General features: G+C 48.4%; 2 protein-coding genes across 6 annotated transcripts in view; one reads left to right on the forward strand and one right to left on the reverse strand.

The window, feature by feature from the left end:
• Positions 1-22,096, reverse strand: part of DDX24 (DEAD-box helicase 24) — a 326,942-nt gene that overhangs the window by 63,249 nt on the left and 241,597 nt on the right. The window lies entirely within an intron of this gene.
• On the forward strand, positions 7,956-14,283 carry LOC129634387 (interferon alpha-inducible protein 27, mitochondrial-like). Of its 4 annotated transcripts, none has more exons than XM_055556570.1 (6): positions 7,956-7,978; positions 9,014-9,163; positions 10,623-10,751; positions 12,575-12,604; positions 13,400-13,561; positions 14,043-14,283. In XM_055556570.1, the coding sequence occupies exons 2-6, from the start codon at positions 9,040-9,042 to the stop codon at positions 14,123-14,125; spliced, it is 528 nt and encodes a 175-aa protein (XP_055412545.1). In that variant the 5' UTR covers positions 7,956-7,978; positions 9,014-9,039; the 3' UTR covers positions 14,126-14,283. The 4 variants fall into 4 exon arrangements, with proteins under 4 accessions (XP_055412545.1, XP_055412542.1, XP_055412541.1 ...); XM_055556567.1 differs by lacking the exon at positions 7,956-7,978 and adding an exon at positions 7,989-8,124; XM_055556566.1 differs by lacking the exon at positions 7,956-7,978 and adding an exon at positions 8,004-8,160.

A 22,096-nucleotide genomic window follows, 5' to 3' on the forward strand; every position in this document is an offset into this window, starting at 1 on the left:
GTGCGGGGCACCTACAGAGCCCTGTAGGTGGTGGGTGTAGGGCAGGAACTCTGTAAGAATGAGCACCAATCCAGAACAGGAAGCCAAGTCTTTTCCCAGTCCTGCCACTCAGTTTTGACCCTGCAAAGATTGTGTCTCTTCTTTGAGCCTCAGTTTGTTGCTCTTCAGATGGGAACTTGGACCACATGTCTTCAAAGACCTCAGCCAGAGAAGCCAACGGCTTGGCCCTGGCGTCAGTTTGAGGCACTGACCCTCAGTTACCAAGCCCTTTATCCTCAGGCAGTATTCATCCCCTCCCCTCCCCACCCAAGACTCTGGGTCTGGCTGTTTCATGACTCATCAGTAACACTGTCTGGCCTGGTGGCCTTTGGAGTGCTTCAGGTGGGAAGAGAATCTGCATTTCTCCAGAGAGCTCTGTCTCTGTTGTCTAGAGCTCAGTTCACTGGCCCCAAGTGAGACTGCCCAGAACCTGCAAGGACAGATAGGTCTCTCCACCATGGGGCTCCCAAGAGGCTGGTCAATGCAGAACACTTACTTCCTAAGACCCACTGGGTGCCTGGCCCTGGATCCAGTGTCAGGCTCCATGTGTGTTAACTTGGCACCTGCAACCTGCCTGTCCATGTGGATAACCCACACCAGGCTCTGGAAGACCTGCTTCTACTTAAATGTGAGTCTCGGATCCCAACCTGTCGGCTCCAGGACTCCAGACCAGGTCCCCACTCTGGCCTTCACACCTGTCTTCCCTCCTGCTCCTTCTCCACCTGGCTGTCTCCTTACGATGCTGCCTCAGCTCACTCCTGCAGCTTCCAGCTGGCTTCAAGGGCTCCATCCCAGTCTCCTATGGCTGCAGTAGATTGGCGGGGTCCCTCTCAGCCCAGTGTGTGTAACATTGAACAAACCTGACTCCACATTGGGTCTATTCCTTTAGCTCTAACTTTTGTTCTCTGTTGCCTGTGCTTAGTCATGCTGGCTTGCACCTTTGTAAAAGAATGTTTCCTGTAGCCTGAAATACACAGGACAGCCCATTCTCAAGGCTCTGGCTCTTAATGATAGAACACTTCTTTAAAAAGCTGCAGAACAGAGACTAACGTTTGTTTAGTTGGAGGTTTATAGGAACATTGTGACCAGACCTATGGGAATAGTACCAAGAATAAAGGCACCAAGAAGATTGAACAATCAGCCACATCCCCTCCCCTTTTAGAATAAAAGAAGCCTGAATTCTAACTCTGGGAAGATGATTTTTTGGGACATTTGACTGCCATCTTCTCAGTCTGTTGGTTTTCTGAATAAAGTCTCTTTTCATTGCCCCAACAACCTGTCTCTCAATTTATTGACCCGTCATGTGGCAAGTAATATGAGCTTAGACTCCAAACAGGTACAGTGTTGGTGGGCAGTTTGAGGAAAGCACAGATATAATGCCATTAAGAGACCTGTGGTCAAGGACAGAAATGACCATGTTCCAGTGCCCTTTCAACGTACCTGTACAGTTCATCTCACTGAGAGCTGGGATTTATTATCCCTCCCTGAAGCCGAGCTGGCCTTCTGGAGGAAAACTAACACAGAGACCTAATGGAGGAGTCAGTTCTTTTTTCCCAGACAAGATTCAGGAGTGAGCCCAGCTAAGATTCACAAAGCCAGCCCACTGCTGACTGCAGGTGTAGAAGGGAGCCCAGCTGAGACCAGGAAAACCACATGCCTAAACTACTGAATTGATGCTTTTGAACTGTGGTGTTGGAGAAGACTCTTGAGAGTCCCTTGGACTGCAAGGAGATCAAACCAGCCCATCCTAAAGGAGATCAGTCCTGGGCGTTCATTGGAAGGACTGATGTTGAAGCTGAAACTCCAATACTTTGGCCACCTGATGTGAAGAGCTGACTCATTTGAAAAGACCCTGATGCTGGGAAAGATTGAGGGCAGGAGGAGAAGGGGACGACAGAGGATGAGATGGTTGGATGGCATCACTGACTCGATGGACATGGGTTTGGGTGGACTCCAGGAGTTGGTGATGGACAGGGAGGACTGGCATGCTGCTGTTCATGGGGTTGCAGAGTCAGACACAACTGAGCGACTGAACTGAAAACTACTGACCCAATGAATCACGAGCTAAAAAAATATTTCGGGGTGGGGGGAGGCTTATATAATTATAAGTAATAGAATCTTGGTTATAACTGGCTCTGAGTTCAAGAGAATTTACTGGCTTGCTGAACTGAACAATAAAAAGGTTATTTGGTTTCAGGCAAAGTGTAAATTAGCAGCTCAACACTGAATCCAAGGGGCTGTTTTTTCCTATCCCTCCTGTTTGTGTTACCCAATGAAAGATTGTGTGCCCAAGGCACAATGAGCTTAAACAAACCAAAATGGAGTTTGGGGATTATGGCAGGGCCATGCAAGGGTAATGGGTTTAAACAGCAAAGCCGTTTTAAAAGCCAGGTGAGGGAAGGCATCCCTGATTAGCTCTTGTACAGTTCTCTGATTGGTTTATGGTGAGGCAATAGGGCAGTTAACATTATCAGTCTTTAGGTGCCAGGAGGTCTATGGGCTACATGGTCATGGTCATCAAGTAATTAATCTCTTCCATTTGGTGGTGGACTTCAGCAGCTGAAAACCTCAGGAAATATGCATGAGATACTATTGTGTACTTCAGAGAGGAACATGTGTTGTTGTTTGGTCATTAACCACGTCCAATTCTTTGGACGTGAACTGTAGCCCACCAGTCTCCTCTGTCCATGGGATTTCCCAGGGAAGAATACTGGAGGGGGTTGCCACTTCCTTCTTCAAGGGATCTTCTCGACTCAGAGGTCGAACCAGCATCTCCTGCATTGGGAGGTGGATTATTCGCCACTGAGCCACCAGGGAAGCACTCAGAGAGGAGCTACAGTAGAGGCTACGGGGGTGGGGTCTGTCCCAGGGAGACCCCATAGAGTCCTGCTGGGTTACATCTACTTTCTGAGGTATCAGCTCCATCCTTTGGCTGCCACACTCCTGGTTTAGTAGAGGCCTGTTTGCACGCTCTGGAGGTTATCTGCTTCTTTATTCTGGTCTTCCCCCTGAAAGGTATTTTTTTCATGAACCTTCTGTTGATAAGCAAGGAAACTTCCTTCCCAAATATCTCTGGTAAATGTTCCTGTAAGTATCCTAAATGGAGTCATCTATTTATTCCTAAACGGGTTACTTTAGCCCAAAGGATGGGATATGATGATTGGTTTCATTCATTCTGGACTCAAGTTTGGAGGCTGGCAGGATCGCTCATGCCTCTGACAAGCCCAGGGTCAGGGCAGGGACTCCAGTACCTGAAAGAGAAGTAAGTTCCTGTTTCAAAGAGAACAGGGACACAGAACACTTGTGTGGCCAAAGACAGTGACTGCGCCCTACAGACAGGACGTGGTTTGTCCTCTGTTAAAGGGCCGGTCCTTGTGGGAAAACTGGAGCAGCCTCCTAATCAGGCTTGTGTGTCTGTCTCTGCCTTTTTAAATACTCCCTACCTCTTCAGTGAATAGGAAAGAGCGTTATGGATTGGAAGGCAGGCCATCAGCAGAATTTTGTCTTTTTATTTTATGTTTATTTTTAATCAATCATTATTGGAATGCAGTAGTTTTATAATGTTGTGTTAGTTTCTCAGTTCAGTGGCTCAGTCATGTCCAACTCTTTGCAACCCCATGGACTGCAGCACGCCAGGCTTCCCTGTCCATCACCGACTCCAGGAGCTTGCCCAAATTCATGTCCATTGAGTCAGTGATAGTTTCTACTGTACAGCAAAATGAATCAGCCATACATATACATATATCTCCTTCCTTTCGGACTTCCCTCCCATTTAGGTCACCACAGAGCATTAAGTAGAGTTCTCTGTGCTATACAGTCGGTTTTCATTAGTTATCTATTTTATACATAGTATCAGTGTTAATGAGTCCAATCTTGCTTTACTCACCCAGGACAGGCCAATAAATTGGAGATGAGGTGTTGAGGCAAGGAATACAATTTTATTCTGAAAGCTAGCAGACCGAGAAAATGGCAGACTAATGTCTCAAAATAATCATCAGATGGGTCTGGATGCCAGTTTCTTTTACAGAACATAGAGGAGAGGGGCAAGGTGAGGATGTAAAATAAAAAGGCCATTCATCTTGCAAATATCTCCTGGAATGATCAGTTTTGGGGAGGGCACATGTTACTTTCTTCTTTCTTGCAGCTATTCATTCACAGGTAGACAGGGTCATGTTGTCTTCCTGACCAAAGGCACTTAGGTTTTACGTTCAGGCGGAAGAGCAGGGTTCCCCGAGGCAGGACATTAAGTATGGACACTATCCTGTCAGTGAACAGAAGCAATGGGAAGCAAAAGTTAAAGAAACAGATACAACAGATACAAGATTTTATTCTTCCCTGTAACATCAATAGTGTATATGTGTCAATCTCAACGTCCCAATGACTCTACCACCCCCTTGTCTTTTTACTTTAAATTTTACAAAATGGGGTTGCATTGCTTGCTAATGAAAATTGACATTTTACTGCAAATGAATTATCAAAGTTGCAGCATTTTGATAATGGGGGAGGCTGTGCATGTGGCCGGGGGCAAGGGATATAGGAGAAACCTCTGTTATGAACCTCAGTTTTGTTCAGAACCTAAAACTGCTCTAGAAAATAAGGTCTATTAAAAATTACCTAGTAAAAATTCACCTAATAATATAGTCATTCTAATAATAAATTCACACCTGAGAAATATTAATCATTGATAAACTCCTTCTGCTCTTAACAATCTAAATGACTCCAGACTAGGCTGAAATTGATTTGGATCTGACAACCATCCTCTCGAATTATCGCTGTTCCTGACTCCCATTTCCAGAATTAAGTGCTGCTGCAATTGATAAGTACTTTTAATGCCCCTTTAAAGTGACTTCTGGGACTTCCCTGGTGGTCCAGGGGTTAAGTCTCCCTGCTTCCACTGCAGAGGGAGCAGGTTCATTCCCTGGTTAGGGAACAGATCCTGTTTGCAGCAAGGTGTGGCCAAAAAAATGATTTTTAAGTAAATATAAAGCAACTTCTCTTGATGGAGGATAGATCAATAAGTAGAAGGACGAGAGACAGAACTATAGAGATAGATAACTTCAGAGAAAAAATTTAATGTAATCCTCTTATATGTCTTTTCATTGATAGAGTTTTGTTTTGACTCACACATATTGTTGTGCAGCTGGCCTTTTCCTGTTCTACAGGTCTTTCCTGTTATTTTTAGCTATGGCTTGGCATTCCATGATCATCATATACCATATCATATTTAGCCTTTTATTTATTTTACTAATACTTGTATAGCTGGATCTTTAAAAAGAAAAAGTTTCCTACTTCGGAAGAATCTCAACGGAAACTTTAGAGTTGCAAACAGTGGGAGACAGGGACTCCCATTTCCGAGAGAGCTGCTGGCCCTGCCCCTTTGGGCTAACAATTCTGTGACTATCAGCCCTTAGTACCCATATCCAGTCTGTCTAAGGGAGGGCTTGGGATTCATTGGAAAAGATGCTTTAAAAGGAAGCCCTTCAGCCAATGTGCGCTGAGTGCCCACTCGCACTGAGTGCTGTGACATGTGGCTTAACGAAGAGACATCGTCCTTGTGGAGTTTTGATGGGGCCTGGAGCATGCCTGAGCTTTTTCTGGTCCTGTTCTTGGAGCCCCTGGCATAGGCTGTGTAAGAACTTTTGAGACCTGTGATTGTTGGGTCCATCCAGGGCTGATCATCCACAGTGAGTGGGCAGTGGAGGACAGACTGGGCTGTTGGAGTTCGGCTGTATGAGGAAGGCTGCATGTTCCTGAGGGTCACAGAGAGGCTTGGAGAGGCGATGGGGCACGAGCCGTCTTTGACTCAGCCAAGAGGGTGCTCACCCAGGTGTGGAGACCCAGGAAGAAATGGATGCAGCAGGGGCAGGAGGCAGGGAAAGAAAAAGGGTCCAGAGAATTCAGGTAAAGAGCAAAATGAGAGGGCTCCATGCAGAGTCAGCCAAGACTCATCAGCTCCTCTGTGAAATGTGGATAGTAGTATCTCTTCACGGGGTGGTTGTGATGATGAAAATGCTTAATACCTGAATGCACAGTGCTTGAGCCAGAATGAGATTCTGTCCCAGAAGTGTCCCTTTGTAGGAGCACTCTGCTGATGCTGTGTCAATCTGTCTTTGACACCCTGGTGGGAGACAAACTCCCAGCTGTCTGTAGGCTCTTGGACCCTGCTGCCAGCTGGGTTCGCTTACCCACAAGGTCCTTGACAAGGGGAAGCTTCCCTGGGCCGGATACCTCCGCCTCTGTTCTCCACCACCACCCTCCAGCCGTGCACCCATCCTGGGCTCCCCTCCACCTCTGGGCAGTGCTGGCGACAGTTCTCTTCCAGCTCTGCCTGCCTGGTTCTACATTTGGTCCACGGGAAATTGTAAGGAGCTCTAAAGGGGCAGCTCCCCCCACCCACCCACCCACCTTCAGAGTAGTCCCCTTCCTTCCTCAGGAAGATCTGCCCACCAGTTTCCTGCTGTTAGCCTTTGTAGACCCAAGTGAAACACATGTCGTTGCTTCCCTCAAATTTCAAGGGAGTCTCGTCAAGCTTTCCAAGGGGGTCCCGCTGAGGTCCAGCTGGGAGAACCACTCGCCCTCCTGTCACCCTTGGGACTTGGAGGAAAGCAATGGCCACCCAGCCTCTCTAGTTCTCTCTTTCTCCTTCTCCCTTTCCTCTCCAATCTCAACTCCCTAACTCATTATTCTACTTCTTTGAAAACTAGGTTTCTTAGCATAGTGTTCCAACAGAGGTTACAAGGTCAAGGTTCTTGGCATGTGATTGACACGTTCCCTGTCTTTGAACCCCAATTGAAACAACAATGAACATTCAATCAATTCCAAGAAAATTATGCATTTAATATTCATATATGTTAAAAATATAAATCCATGCCTGGCAATCCGTGAGTGTGCGCTTGGTGTCCGACTCTTTGACCCCACGGACTGTAGCCCCCCCAGGCTCCTCTGTCCATGGAATCTTCCAGGCAAGAATACTAGAGCAGGTTGCCATTTCCTCCTCCAGGGGATCCTCCTAACCCAGGAATGAACCTTGCATCTCGTGCACTGGCAATCAGATTCTTTACCACTAATGCCACCTGGGAAGTCCCTTGCTTGGAACTAATCAACCCTAAATTCTCAAGGGTGACTACCTGTGAGAAGGCAGAGAAAGTAGGAACATGAGAAGGGATTCTCAGGTCACGTAGATTGTATCTGTAACATTATGAAGTCCTGAGCTCAGGGGTGGGTGCAGAAGTGTTTGTTTTTTATTATCTATAGCTTTTTGGATACCTGAAAGTATTTCATGTTCTGTAATATTTCATATTATATATTTACATTTTAAGAGTAAGGTGAAAAAGAGGAGACCAATTGTCTACAACTCTTTTAACAATTTGTAGTAAAGGCAGCAGAGAAATTAAATGGCACTTGGCAGATCTTGGGAGCAGGAAGTGGTTAGAAAGTTGATCTGTGTAGTAAACAGTTGGTCCTTTGCAGAAGGTGTTCTCAAACGCAAGTTCATGGGCCCCAGGCATAGGGAGGCCAAACAAACCCAAACTTTGGAGTTTGAAGCAGAGAAAGGTATATGGCAGGGCAGCGCAAGGAGAGAGAGTAGCTTGTGCCCCCAAAACTTAAACTCCCTGAACAGTTCAGTGAAGTATTTTTAAAGGCCAGGTGAGGCACAGGTGGCCAGGGTATTTGATCAGCTCCTACACAATTCTCTGATTCACTGATGGGGATCAACCCTTAGGCACCATTAAGTCTGGAGGCTACAAGCGCAGGATAATCCAGTAGTTAATTTCTTCCATTTGGTGGTGGTTTTAGCGTTTGAAAAATTCAGGAAATTAGCATCAGCTACTATTATCTCAGAACTTCGGAGAAGAGCTAAAGCAGAGGACATGGGGCAGAGGGTGTCCAGGAAGCAGCCAAAGGGTTCTGTGGGCTTATCAAGACAGAAGAAAACTAGGTATGACTTTCGTTTTCCTGAGAAAATGAAAGCTATCTCATTGGCTGCCTGCGTCCCGTGGGAGCTCTTCCTCTGTTATCTGCAAAGCTGCTGTAAACATCCTGCTTCAGATCTTCCCTGAACTCAGCCAAGCTCGAGATAACCAGGTCAGGTCCACATCTTCAGAAAGTCTGCTCTGCTGGGTAAGGCAGGGAGGGGTGGGCAGGGGCTGCTCCTTCCTGTGGCCCCCACCCTCGGGGAGCTGGTGGGCCTGGTGACTGTAGGGGAGACCCCTGTGGATCCACTGGGGGGATCTCATCTGGGCGGCTGCAGTCAGAGAAGCTGGGTCTCCAGAGGGAAGGGACTTAAACCTCCACCTGTCCCTGGGCTCTCGGACTGACTCTAGGAGCAGTGAGCCTCGTCCGTGCCGGAGTGACCCTCAAGGGTTGAGGCTGGGTGGGGGTGAGATGGGCAGGCGAAGAGACAAGCAATAGAAGGAAGCAAATCAGAGCCGCTCCAAGCCCATGCTTTGGAAGTCCCGAGACCTGTATCAGTTCCCGTGTACTTTGCCAAGCAAAGCTGTGTGACCCTGGATGAGTCACTTACCCTCTCTGTGCCAGGGTTTTCTCATCATAAAATGGGGATGATAATTTCATTCTTCTCATTGAGTTAGTAAGGAGAGGGCATGAGAATAAGAACTTGACCAACTTGACGTTTTAAGGCCTATGCCTTAAAAACGTGATTGTTTCTTGTTTCCTAATTCTGGCACATTTTAAATGGCTCCATGGAACTTTAAGGGCGTTCTAGAAACGTGAGTTTTGGGAGAAGGGAAGCAGACCACCTCAGGAAGTAAAATCTCCTTCCACCTCCCCCATCTGCCTTCCCCTCACTCTGTCACCCCAACACCGTATCTTTGGGCCCTTCCCAAGCCTGCATTCTCCACAAGCTCAGAACAGCCTCTCTCCCCGCCGGAGCCCCTTGAGATTTTCCAGGGCAATGGGCATGTTCCCAGTTCTGGTGTCCCTATCCCCCATCCAGGCTCAACTCTTTCGGCAGGTTTGGTGCTGGTCAGTTTTGGTGCCATGGAATTCGCCAAGGTTGCCCTCTTAGCCTCTAACCTGGCTTCCAAGATACTGTCTGCAGGGAGCCTGGCCAAAGTGAGCGGGGCGGCCTCCAGCAGCATCTTGGCAGGACTTCCTTCACTGGGTGAGTGTTCCTGCTAGGGACTGGTGGGGGGCTGGGTGTCGGGGAGCCAGGGAGCACACAGGGTCCTGCTCTAGGAGCCTTGGGCGGGGAGAGTGACATCACCCTCAGCCCGTCTCCCTCCCCTGTCCTTCCCCTTGGGCGTCTGCCCTGGCTTTCTCTTTGAGAAGGGCCAGAGGGAGGCAGGACTCTAACATGCAGGACATGGGGGAGGTGGGGTGGTGGTACCGGGGATCTGGGTCCCTTGCCTCTCCCATCTAGACTAAGGGACCCTGTGGCTGGGACCCATTCTCAGGCTCTCATTTCCCCGGGGATACACCCCTAGAATTTATGTTTTACCTCAGTGACCAGCCAGCTTTTTGTAAGTTTGTCCTTCTAGGTTTCAAATCCAGAGCATTGATTTGAACAGAATTCTTCAATTCAGGTCCATTTCCTTCTTGCAAGCCCCATCTTTGGTTTTATTAGTCTCGTTTTTTATCTTGCCTTTTGTCTGCAATTCCCCCTCCCCAAGTCAACCTTTCTAATATGTTGAACGTGCGTCTGTTTTTCTTTTTTTTAATTTTATTTATTTATTTATTTTTGCTCTTTCATCTAACTTATACCATAGTGTTTCTAAATAGTTTAAATTATTTTTATATGATATTATACATGTTTTAATGCCATTCTCCCAAATCATCTCCCCTCTCCCTCTCCCACAGAGTCCAAAAGACTGTTCTATACATCTGTGTCTCTTGCTGTCTCACATACAGGGTTGTCGTTACCATCTTTCTAAATTCCATATATATGCGTTAGTATACTGTATTGGTGTATCTTTCTGGCTTACTTCACTCTGCATAATAGGCTCCAGTTTCATCCACCTCATTAGAACTGATTCAAATGTATTCTTTTTAATGGCTGAGTGATACTCCATTGTGTATATGTACCACAGCTTTCTTATCCATTCATCTGCTGATGGACATCTAGGTTGCTTCCATGTCCTGGCTATTATAAACAGTGCTGCGATGAACATCGGGGTACGCGTGTCTCTTTCAATTCTGGTTTCCTCAGTGTGTATGCCCAGCAGTGGGATTGCTGGGTCGTATGGCAGTTCTATTTCCAGTGTTTTTCATCTACATTTTTGCAAAATAGGTGTTGTTTTTTGTTTGCACGCGTTTTAATTTATGTATAGAAGAGTGTGTGGAATATCTCATTTTATTGCTATCCCCCCCAACCCCACCCTGAGAACTTTGTTTTTGAGATCCATCAGGGTCGATAGGTGAGCCTGTGTCCCTTGCTTCCAATTGCTACACAAAGTGCTCCCATGTGCATCCGCCGTCATCCACCTTTCTGTGCCCTGGGGTGGACCCCCGGGATCGCTCCACCTCTGCCAATGCAAATAGTACAAGATGGAAGTGGGAGTGGGACAGGGCTGCCTGACCTCTGATCTCTGACTCCTGTGCATTCACCCTCTGTTCTTTCTCAGGGCTCACTCTGCCATCCAGCACTGCCCTGGCGGGGGCCACATCTACCCTGGGATCCTTGGTGGGGACGCTGAAAGGCTCCTTCCTGCTCGGATCCCCCGCTGTGGCCCTGAGCACTTTGCCAGTAGGAGGTAACTAGCCCTGGGTGATACATACCCCTCCTTGGACTCCCACTCAGCACGGGAGTGGGACAAGAAAGTTAGGACCTTGGCCACAGCTGGTAATCCTTCCTTTTGATCAGAAATAAGAGGACTCCTCAGTGTATGAGAAGCTATTCATAAGATGAAATAATCAAAACTACTACTTTTTATCAAATGCTGTGATAGTCTAAGTTTAGCGCTTGACATTTGGCAATTCATTTAATTCTCATAACAACCCCAGAGGAAGATGATATGGCCTCTTATTTACAAATGAAGGAACCATTGTCCAAGGGCCCTGGGCTGGGAGGTGGGGTGGACGGCTGCATCCAAGCCTGGGACAGGAAGTAGAATAGAAATGCAGGGGCCTAGGCCTGGGAGGAAGCCTCAGGGCAGGGGAGGTTCTGAAAAGCCCAGAAGGGCCAGGCCCCTCTCCCCGAGGGTATCCACTGGGTGAGCCCAGCAGACAGGCCATCAGAGACACAGCACCCTCTCCCCTGGACTGTCTGTGCTTCGGGGCCCAGGCACGCCACGCTTGTCATCCTCTCTCCTCCTTAACAGTAACACTGAGCTTCAAACACTCTAATGGGCTCTCGATCCTTGAGTCTCCAGTTCCATACCCCAGCCAGGTGGCTCACTGGTCACTTTGTTGTTGTTTAATTGCTCACTCATGTCCGACTCTTTTGCAACCCCATCATGGCCTGGGGCCCACCAAGCTCCTCTGTCCATGGGATTTTCCAGGCAAGAATATGGAAGTGGGTTGCCATTTCCTTCTCCAAAGTATCTGCCCAACCCGGGGACCAAACCCACATCTCCTGCATTGGCAGGCAGATTCCTTACCACTGAGCCACCAGGGAAGCCCTACTGGTCACTTAGGGTTTGATTTTCATACCTTCTTTACTTCCTTAACTGCCACCCCAAAGCTCTCTTCTTGGGAGGTTGGCTGAGCTCACTCCTGCACACCTTGCTGTTTTTAGAACTCCTGGTCCCCACTGGCCCTAAAGATTGCAGTCTTGGCTTCTATGGCTGCCACAGGCTAGGACCTCTGCCAAGGAGTTCCAGGAACTCTGTTTCAGGGAACCATGGTCCCGTGCTGTGAATGGCTCCAGCCACAGGAAAGCAAGGATGGTTCTGATTGGGAGAGTGTGGGGCAGCCTTCCAGAGGAGGAGGCAACAGCCGTGGCCTTAAAGAAGTGGGAGCATTCAAGGCGTTCCAGCACTGTTCTCAAGTAGCACTCAAGCATTCAACAGTGTTTGCCCAGACTTCAGTTAAGTCCTGCAAACTGAAACATGTCTCTCTATGTGAGGATTTACTGCTGTCTGAAGAGCTTTCTCTGGATGATAGGACAAGGTCATATAATACCTCTGACTTCCACACTCATGGACTTCCCTGGTGACTCAGTTGGTAAAGAATCTGCTTGCAGTGCAGGAGAACTGGGTTCAATCCCTGGGTCAGAAAATTCCATGGAGAAGGGAATGGCTACCAACTCCAGTATTCTTGCCTGGAGATTTCCATGGACAGAGGAGCCTGGCAGGCTACAGTCCATGGGGTTGCAAAGAGTCGGACACAACTGAGTGACTAACATTTTCACTCCACATTCATAAAATACCGACCCTCTTTCAGATGAACTAACATCAGGGCCCAGAGAGCCACTTCTTAGGAAATCCCACTTCTCTGGGTGAAGCAGGCAGGTTCCTTCCTTCCTGTGTCTCCCAGGCTGGGGCAGCCCCCTCCGTGTAGATGGACTGTGGGCTCAGGGAGTGGAGGGGTGGTGGCCAGTGTAGATCAACTCACAGAATGTTCTTTTGGTTTCCAGCCAAGGCTGCCGCAGCTGTGGTGGGCGGAGGTGAGTCTCTGCCAGGCCGGGCTTGCCCTTGTCTGTCCCCAGGCCCTGGTACTGGCCTCGTACCTGCCCCAGCCTGCCCCAGGCCTCCTGTCCATGGTAGGGGAGGAGGCACTGGAATGAGAATGAGGAGTTTCCATGGAAACTTGTGTGGAGGCAGCCCCAACAGGGGCCCAGGTTTCTTGCAGACCCTTTACCGTGTGACCTTGGATGTGGCTTTGAAATCCTCTGAGCTCAGATTTCCTCATGAAAAACATGCCAAGCCTGCTCTTTCAGGGTTACCGTGAGGATTATGTAGGATGACACATGTGCACAGTTTGGACACACGAGATGCACTGAGAAGCCCAATGGCTCTGGCTTCCAAGGGCTCTGCAGCGATGCCGTGGAGGCCCAGAGTTGGGACTCAAGTGGGGCTCAGAATGTGTTCCTAGCTTTATGCCGGGCCCTCGGTAAAATTTGCTTAGAGATTTCCTCAGCAAAGACAGGAAGCTTGCAAATGTCCCCCCCCTCCTCCCCAGTTCCAGCATCCTACTAAGGCAGAAACTGAGCCCTTTCCCGAGGAAGGTCCTGCTGAGAGCCAGCACCATGCTCCCGGCGACCCCACAGCCCTTCCCTCTGCTTTCCCCATCAGCTGGGGCTTCCCTGGACTCCTGACTGCTGACCACGTCTGCTGGAGTCTCTCCCAAGCTCAGACTTAATCTTCTCCAGACCTCCCAAAGCCCCCCAGGCTTGATGTCATGTGTGTGTTTGGAGGGGGATATCCATTACCCCCTCACCCTAGCTCCTCTCCCTGTTCAGCTTCCACCGTGGCGGCCGTGCCTGTGGTGCTTAGTGCGGTGGGCTTCACCAGTGCGGGAATCACTGCCTCCTCCTTGGCGGCCAAGATGATGTCGATATCTGCCATTGCCAATGGGGGTGGAGTGGCCGCCGGCAGCCTGGTGGCCACTCTCCAGTCCGTGGGTAAGTGTCCACCTCGTGGCTTGCTTGTAGAGCTGAGGGAGAAGGACAGGAGCCTTGGAGCCTCAGTGCCTCTGGCCCTGACCTCAGCCCCAGTAAGCCCCAGTCTGCCTGTCCCTTGGTATTGCCTCCGTAATTCCTCTCTCTCTCTGGGTTTCTCTGAAGCAGATATAGGAAGGAGGGAAGATGCTCTGGCCTGCAGCTGTTCTGGGATCAGGCTGACTCTGCCCAAAGCAGATTTTCTGGGTTAGCTGGAGCGTCTCTGTCCCACCTGGGGTTCAGCTTTCTTCCGTGGAGTGGGAGGCAGCTGCCGGCTCTTGACTTCATCACTGAGTTCATGCCTTTGAGCACCTGTGTGCAGCAGCACTCCCAACAGAGACCCTTAGGGGCTGGGGAAAAAGAGGAGAGTTCAGGCTGGGGTCTCGGGGCCTGACGCCCCCCAGCCTGCCCACCCCACTCTACTCACCCTCTGCTTCTCCCCCAGGAGCAAGTGGACTCTGCCTGTCTTCCAAACTCCTGGTGGGCATCGCTGGGTCCACCCTTGTGTCCAAACTGGTGGGCCTGTAACAGTCGCCTGTCGCTCCCTCGGCAGAGAAGAGGACCAGGTGGGGTCCTGCCCGCCAGCCTGATGCAGTGAGGGACCCAGTCCTGGGGTGACAAGTGCCAAACGCTGCACCCCCAGAGGAAAATGAGAAATAAAAATGAGTTGTGGAAACAAAACAAAATGAGTTGTGCCATGCCTCTGGGTCCCTTCCTTCTTGTTGGCCTGAAGTCAGTTGGGGGGAAGGCTCACCACTCTTAGAGTGACATGGTGTTGGGGTGCCCAGAGTTGGACTGAGTCTAAATGTGAAGACTGGAGGTTCCCCCTGACTGGCTTAGGGCTGTGTGTGACCCCAAGGGGTCACCTCCACTCTGGGTCTGCATTGACCCTTCTCTATATGGGGAGTTCATTTAAATAAACTCCAAGGTCTCAGCTAGGGTGGGTGTTAGGCACAGGGCCTGTGCAAAGTCAGGAATGGAATGGAAGGGCGCTCCCTCTTTGGAGCTTCATTTGCAGGCACCCTACCCATAGCTGTTTCCTAAGCGGCCTGCCTCAGGCTCAGAAAGCAAGGACCTCAGGATGTCACCGCTTCCTTCCGAAGACAAAGTCCAGTGCTTTGGCTTTTCTTCTCCCCCAACAGCTAGAAAAGAAACCTAGTTTGTCAGAGGGGCCTGACTTCCTAGCTAGTGGCGCTAGTGGTAAAGAACACGCCTGGCAATGCAGGAGACATAAGAGATGCGGGTTCAGTCCCTGGCTTGGGAAGATTCCCCTGGAGGAGGAAATGGCAACCCACTCCTGTATTCTTGCTGGGAAATCCCATGGACAGAGAAGCCTGGCAGGCTACAGTCCACAGGGTTACAAAGAGCCATTTACGACTGAAGTGACTGAGCACACCGCACTGATCTTTCCGCTTCAGGGCCTTGGTCCCTAATTACCCTTCTCACCCCAGTATAAGGCCTTTTAGAAACTCCTTATCAGCAGGATGGGTTCCATTCCAAAATATCAGAAAATTCACTTAGGGCTTGATTCAGTCTTCCTTTCCACGAAATCTTTGAGCATGTGCTGTAGGAGAGGCACTGGGCTTGGTGCTAAGGAATTTGGCCTTCCCGCGGCAGCACTCCTAGCTGGCTGGGTGGATGGACCGCCAGGCATTGGTCCACTGATGCTGGCCTCTGATGACACCAGGGGCTAGCCCAGGGCTCTGGGCATGCCCAGAAGGAAGCACAGAACAGTACTGTCTTAGTCCGTTCAAAAACAAAACACTATCAAATGCGCAGCTTATAAACAACGGAAATTTATTTCTCATAGTACTAGAGGGTGGGAAATCAGAGATCTAGGCTACAGCAGATTTCGGTTCCTAGGTGACTGACTGACTTTTCCCTGGATCCTCACATGATGGCAGGGGCAGAAGAGCACTCTATGGCCTCTTTTATAAGGACATTGTCAGCTTTAAAAAGTCAGAACCTAAAAGTTGAGAGTTGGGTTTTATTTGGTGGCAGTTTTCAGGACTTCAAGCCCAGGAGACAGCATCTCAAGTAACTCGGAGAGAACTGCCCCAAGAAGGTGAGGGGAGGAATCAGGTTACATAGAAGTTTGTAACAGAGGGAAGGTAGTCTGAACATCAAAAGTATTGTTGTGAATTAAAGGAAACGAGGTATCTCAAGTTAAGAAATTTAGTGCTTTTCTGTCATGGAGCTTTTCAATGTTATGGGAAGATGCAAGCGTCTGGGCTCACTGAAATCATCTATTTCATATGCATCTCAGCTATCTGGGGCCAGTCTCCTCTGTTTTTCACATCCCGAGTTCCTCAGTGCTCACTGTAGGGAGGGGCTGCAGCCTGAATGCGGCCAGACGGAGCAGGTATCCTTCTCCTTCCTAGCTGCCCTGGAGGGCTGGAATCACCGACGACTGTGACATCCTTGTTTATTGATATGGCAGGAAATGCTCCTTTTCTCAGAGGGGTACAAACATTCAGACCATAGTAGGCATATTGGGGAAGGGGATCTTGAATTCTACCCGGAGGGTTTTGGAGAAATGCTGAAGGGTTTTCAATATGACTGTGACCCTATCACAGGCCCAACACCCCTGAACACCCTTTCCTAGGAGCCATCAGCAGCCTGACAGTATCTTAGTTCCCAAACAAGCAGAGTAGCCCCTGCTCACAGCAACTAGAGAAAGCCCCCAAACAGCAGTGAAGACCCAGCACAGTCATAAATAAGTAAAATTAAAAAAAAAAATTAACCACCCCATATTTCACAGCCTCTTGCCTTCTGAGAGAGCCCATAGTCTGTCTATAGAATGTGTATCTCTCTAAATAAATCCATTGTTACCTATCACTTTGCCTCTTGCTGAATTCCTTCTGTGCTGAAATATAAGGAACCCGAGCTTCCTTAAGTCCTGAGACCAGGTGTGTGATCTTGATTAAAAGACAGTGGATTCAAGTCCCAGCTTGGGTTTTGGCTGGGTTTGAGTCCCATCTGAGTTGTACAATTTCAGTAGGGCATGAGGAGGCAGGGCAAATTCCCACTGTGGGAATCTAGCTAGGATGGCTTCCTGTCTTCATCAACATGGCAGAGGAGTACTCTTTCCTTCTGGCAAAAATCAGAGCCCTGATCTTTGGTTGGTACATGATTCCCAGCCAAGGACTGCATTCTCAGTCCTCTTGCAGTGAAGTGCTCACAGGACTGGGTCTGGCCAGTGAGAAGTGAGTGGAAATGTATGCAACTTTCTGGGCATGCCCTTAAGGGGAGAGCGGGGCTTTGCCTTGCCCCTTGGCCTCTTCCCATGGGCTCTGCTGTTGGCAGGGAGGATGACCATCCTCCACCCTGCAGATGACAGCAGCATTTTGAGGAAGGCAGAGAAACAAAACTGCAGGAGTCTGGGCCTCCCTGAGCTGAACCACCACTCCGGCTCTTATATGACTAACAGAGAAAGAAACTGCTCATGTTTAGGTCAAGAGGGCTTCTTTTACAATAAGCAAATGTATACTCTCATGAACACAGGGGAATCTTTTGATTGCAAGTAATAGAGAAATCAATCCAATAAAGAGAGTTACTTTTACCTGTTCCTTCTCAAAATCCCACTAAAACAACAGGAAAAGACTAAAGAAAGGCTTAAACCCATATCAAAAAAGAGGCTGGGAGAGAAGATGACAGTAACATAATTTAGGAGGTGGAAATCACACAGACCTGGGGCTCCACTTGGCAGTCCCAACAAGTGGATAAAGTGGATAAAGGGAAAAAGAGGCAACTATGCCCTTAGGACTCCCAGAGCCTTGGCCATCAGAATGGTGTGTGCTACTGCAGGTTGGCAATAAGGTAGACTGGCAGCAAGAGGGCTGGCTGGAAGTCTATTTCGGAAGCAGTCAGGCCCCCAGCTAGTCCCCTCTAGCAGACTCCTGGAAGTTCCGTTTTGGTGAGGTGAGGTCCCTGGGCCAGGAGGCACCAGGAGCTTCAAACTGAGAATGAGAGTCTCCATACATGGGTTGAGACCCTCCGTCTTCCTCATTGACAGGAACTGAGAATGCTGTAGCTAGCCTACAAAATCCAAAACGAAGGGAGGATTGGGAATTGGACCAGCCCAAGAAAAGAAATTGCTCATGTTCTGACATCTGGAAGGATGTGCCTGTTGAAAGATTCATCCAGACCTCGTGCAGTCTCCAAGTTGACGAGAGCCACTCCTGTGGCAAAGCCTGCCATGGTGTTGCCAAATTCCTGACTCCTTGTCCACTGATGCTGAAGAGACAGAAGAACATGATCCAAAAGGATACATTCAACTCAATGTTCATTGCAGCACTGTTTAAAAGTCAAGACATGGAAGCAACCTAAGTGTCCATTGACAGAGGAATGGATAAAGAAGATGTACATATATACTCAGCCATTAAAAATTATGAAATGATGTCATTTGCAGCAACATCGATGGGCCTAGAGATTGTCACACTGAGTGGAATCAGACAGAGAAGGAGAAATATCATGTGACATCCCTTATATGTGCAAACTGAAAAGAAAATATACAAATGAATTTATTTACAAAACAGAAAGAGACTCACAGAGAACAAACGTGGTTGCCAGCAGGAAAGGTTGAGGGAAAGGGATAGTTAGGGAGTTTGGGATGGACATGTACACACTGCTATATTTAAAATGGATAACCAACAAGGACTTACTGTATAGCACATGGAACTCTGCTCAAGGTTATATGGCAGCCTGGATAGCAGGGGAGTTTGTAGGAGAATGGATACATGTGTATGTATGGCTGAGACCTTTCACTGTTCACCTGAAACTATCACATTGCTAATCAGCTATATCCCAATTTTAAAAAAAGAAATACGGAGATAGAGTTTGGAGGAAATCAAAAGATGGCTTTATTCCTCTACCAGGCAATGGGAGAACACAGCAGACTATCGCCTCCAGAGCTGTGCCCTCCTCCTATGTAGAGTTTATATTTAAAGAAGTTATGTATAAAGAAAGCTGAGCACTGAAGAATTGATGTTTTTGAACTGTGGTGTTGGAGAAGATTCTTGAGAGTCCCTTGGACTGCAAGGAGATCAAACTAGTCCATCCTAAAGGAAATGAACCTTGAATATTCATTGGAAGGACTGATGGCTGAAGCTGAAACTCCAATACTTTGGCCAACTGATGTGAAGAACTGACTCACTGGAAAAGACCCTGATGCTGGGAAGGATTGAAGGCAGGAGAAGGGGACCACAGAGGATGAGATGGTTGGTTGAATGGCATCACTGGCTCAATGGACATGAGTGTGAATAACCTCTGGGAGCTGGTGATGGACAGCGAGGCCTGGCGTGCTGCAGTCCATGGGGTTGCAAAGAGTTGGACACGACTGAGCAACTGAACTGAACCGAACTGATGTAGCCTGGGTCTTGTGGTTTTAGGGTAAACGATTGGCTCAAAATAATGAATGTCTTGCATTGTTCTTCTTGAATTATTTCAAAACAGTCACAGCTGGTGTCAGGCAGCCCAGTAATTGGATCCATTTATCTCTGGGTTATTGACCTGTGACCTTCTTTCTGAAATACAAACAGCTATAAGGGATGATTTGCTATCAGATCAGATGAGAGAATGCAAAGAGAGCAAATACCAAGTGCAGGATGTAACTTACATCAGCTGTCCCCAGCCTTTATGGCACCAGGGACGATTTACATGGAAGACAAGTTTTCTTTCTTCAAGCATCAATTCTTTGGTGCTCAGCTTTCTTTATACATAACTTCTTTAAATACAAACTCTACATAGGAGGAGGGCGCAGCTCTTGAGGCGATAGCCTGCTGTGTTCTCCCATTGCCTGGTAGAGGAATAAAGCCATCTTTTGATTTCCTCCAAACTCTATCTCCGTATTTCTTTTTTTTAAATTGGGATATAGCTGATTAGCAATGTGATAGTTTCAGGTGAACAGTGAAAGCTCTCAGCCATACATACACATGTATCCGTTCTCCCACAAACTCCCCTGCTATCCAGGCTGCCATATACCTTGAGCAGAGTTCCATGTGCTATACAGTAAGTCCTTGTTGGTTATCCATTTTAAATACCAATGGTGTGGGTGATGGTTTGGAGATGATTAAAGTGCATTACACTTATTGTGTACTTTATTTCTATTATTGTTACATCAGCTCCACCTCAGATCATCAGGCATTAGATCCCAGAGGTTTGGAGACCCCGGGTTTACATAGTATCGGGGTGATAGGTTAGCTTTCTGAAGGACAGATTGAGTCAGACACTACAGATTAGTAACTATTAAAAGTGGGGCTGATTAACTCTTTCAGACCTGTTTACGTTTCTCCTCTAGCCTGCTCCCTGTTCTCCTTACTTCCCTTGTTCTCAGGAGAGGAAAGAAACTTCATTTCTATTGTTATTGCAATGATGCGACATCTGTGAAGGCTCAAACATGAAAGGGTTTGTGCTCAGTCGTCCAACTCTTTGAACCCCTATGGACTGTAGCCCGACAGGCTTCTCTGCCCATGGGATTCTCCAGGCAAGAATACTGGAGTGGGTTGCCATGCCCTCCTCCAGGGGATCTTCCCAACTCAGGGATCAAACCCGTGTCTCTTATGTCTCTTGCATTGCAGACAGACTCTTACTGCTGAGACACCTGGGAAATCTGATATGAAAGGCAAACGGATGTAAATCCCTCCCCCAACCCTGGCGTCTCTGGCCCTCTCTCCTCTTTCCCCCCAGCCCTGGGGCACTCATCCTCATCCTCTGACAGAATCACAGCTTCACCACTGGCTCACCCATCCCCCGAGAGACTCAAGGAACCAAAGGGGCCCCATGGCTGGTCTGAGACTGTGGAAAAGGGAGGTGGGGGAGGGTAGCGGGCCCAGGCAGGATATGGACTGAAGTGCCAAGACGACCATGGAATCCGCACTGGGGGAGGGAGGAAAGGGCTTCTGTTTCTTTGATGCCCCACCCTCTGTCCTCCTGAGTCCCCCCAGCAATTTCCGAGACACCGCTGGGGCACCCTAACCACCCCCGTGTTCATGCATGCATGCTAAGTTGTATCTGACTCTTTGAGACCCTATGGACTGCAACCCTTCAGGCTCCTCTGATCACGGGATTCTCCAGGCAAGAATACTGGAGTGAGTTGCCATTTCCTCCTCCAGGGGATCTTCTGACTCAGATCAAACTCTGTGTCTCTTACCCCCAGAGCAATTCTAAAAGCACTGGGACAAGAGCAGCAGCAAACAACAGTAAAAACGTATTTACTCTGGTTAAGACCCTGCGCGTGACGCATCACAGAAAATCCACACACTATTCCAAGAAAGGTCACACTGCCGCCCCTGTTTTTATAGACGTTGTTCAAAGAACCTGTAAGACACGACCCCAAGTCCCTGACTCCGGCTGCTATTGAAGATGTGCTTCTTTCCATAACTCACATTTTCTTGGTGCGTTATTTCCAGAAGTTCTGGAGCCTTTACCTGGCTCGCTGCCCATCAGCTCTGTCCCAGCTGCCTGCTCAAGCAATCAGCTTGTGTTCAGGGAGATAAAATAGCTTTCATAATAACTCAAATAATTTCAAAGTGATGAAGAGACCTGAGGCTGGGGAGGGATACACTTAAACAATTACAACCCTTGTCCAGCCAGCCTCCGCCAGACATTCTTGAGTGACTTTGGAAATAGGAATTTTCCAGCAGAAAAGGAAACTGAAAAGGAAAGGGAAACTGAAATTGTGCCAGGCTTTCCCTGACAAGCTACAGAATTAGGGACTGTCCGCTGGTTTGCGTGATTGCCCTCAAGGGCCTTGACCCATGGCTTTGTGCAGGGTAGCGTTTCCCAGATCTTGGCTCCTTGTCTGCCGATGAGGAATGGAAATATGGAGATAGAGTTAGGAGGGAAAAGAAAAGAGCAGCTTTATTTATTTATTTATTTTTGAAGCACAAAAGGGAAACACAGTTGGCTAGAACCTCAAGAACTGTGCACCCCCTCTCTGGAAATAGGGAGAGGTTTTCTATCATCATTCTTTCTCCTTTTGCAAGGTTTTGAAATGGCCACAGCATTTAGGCAATTGAGGAACTGGGTCTGGTGTCCCTAAATCTATTGTCTCCTGACCTTTTTTTTTCACCCCCTTGAAATGCAGAATGCTGCAAGAGAGTATAGGGAGAGAAGAATGCCAGGTGCAGAATACAACTTATTTGAAGTCAGAGAGTAATTAGCTTTGTGTAACTTTGTGAAGGGCAAGTCTAGCTACAAGCATTTGTTAGTGTTAATAGTAACAGCTAAAGAATAACCAAGATTGTTTAACTCTTGAAGATCTATTTAGCTGGTATGTGCTGGTATGTGACCTCTGGAGGTGGGGAGTTATCCCCCAAAACTAAAACCCGTCCCTGGCTGGGGGCTATTCTAGGGGGGGGAGGAACACCTGACACCTCCAGCCTGTCTTGTAGCCCCCAGGGGCAGGCACTGGGAGCCAGTGCTCGGGAGACCTGGACAAAGCTCCCACAGGATCTGTTGCTCTAGCGAAGTGGAGAGAGTGGTGAACCAGGATTTATG

The sequence above is a fragment of the Bubalus kerabau genome, chromosome 19 (genome assembly GCF_029407905.1).
Source record: "Bubalus kerabau isolate K-KA32 ecotype Philippines breed swamp buffalo chromosome 19, PCC_UOA_SB_1v2, whole genome shotgun sequence".
Classification (NCBI taxonomy): domain Eukaryota; kingdom Metazoa; phylum Chordata; class Mammalia; order Artiodactyla; family Bovidae; genus Bubalus; species Bubalus kerabau.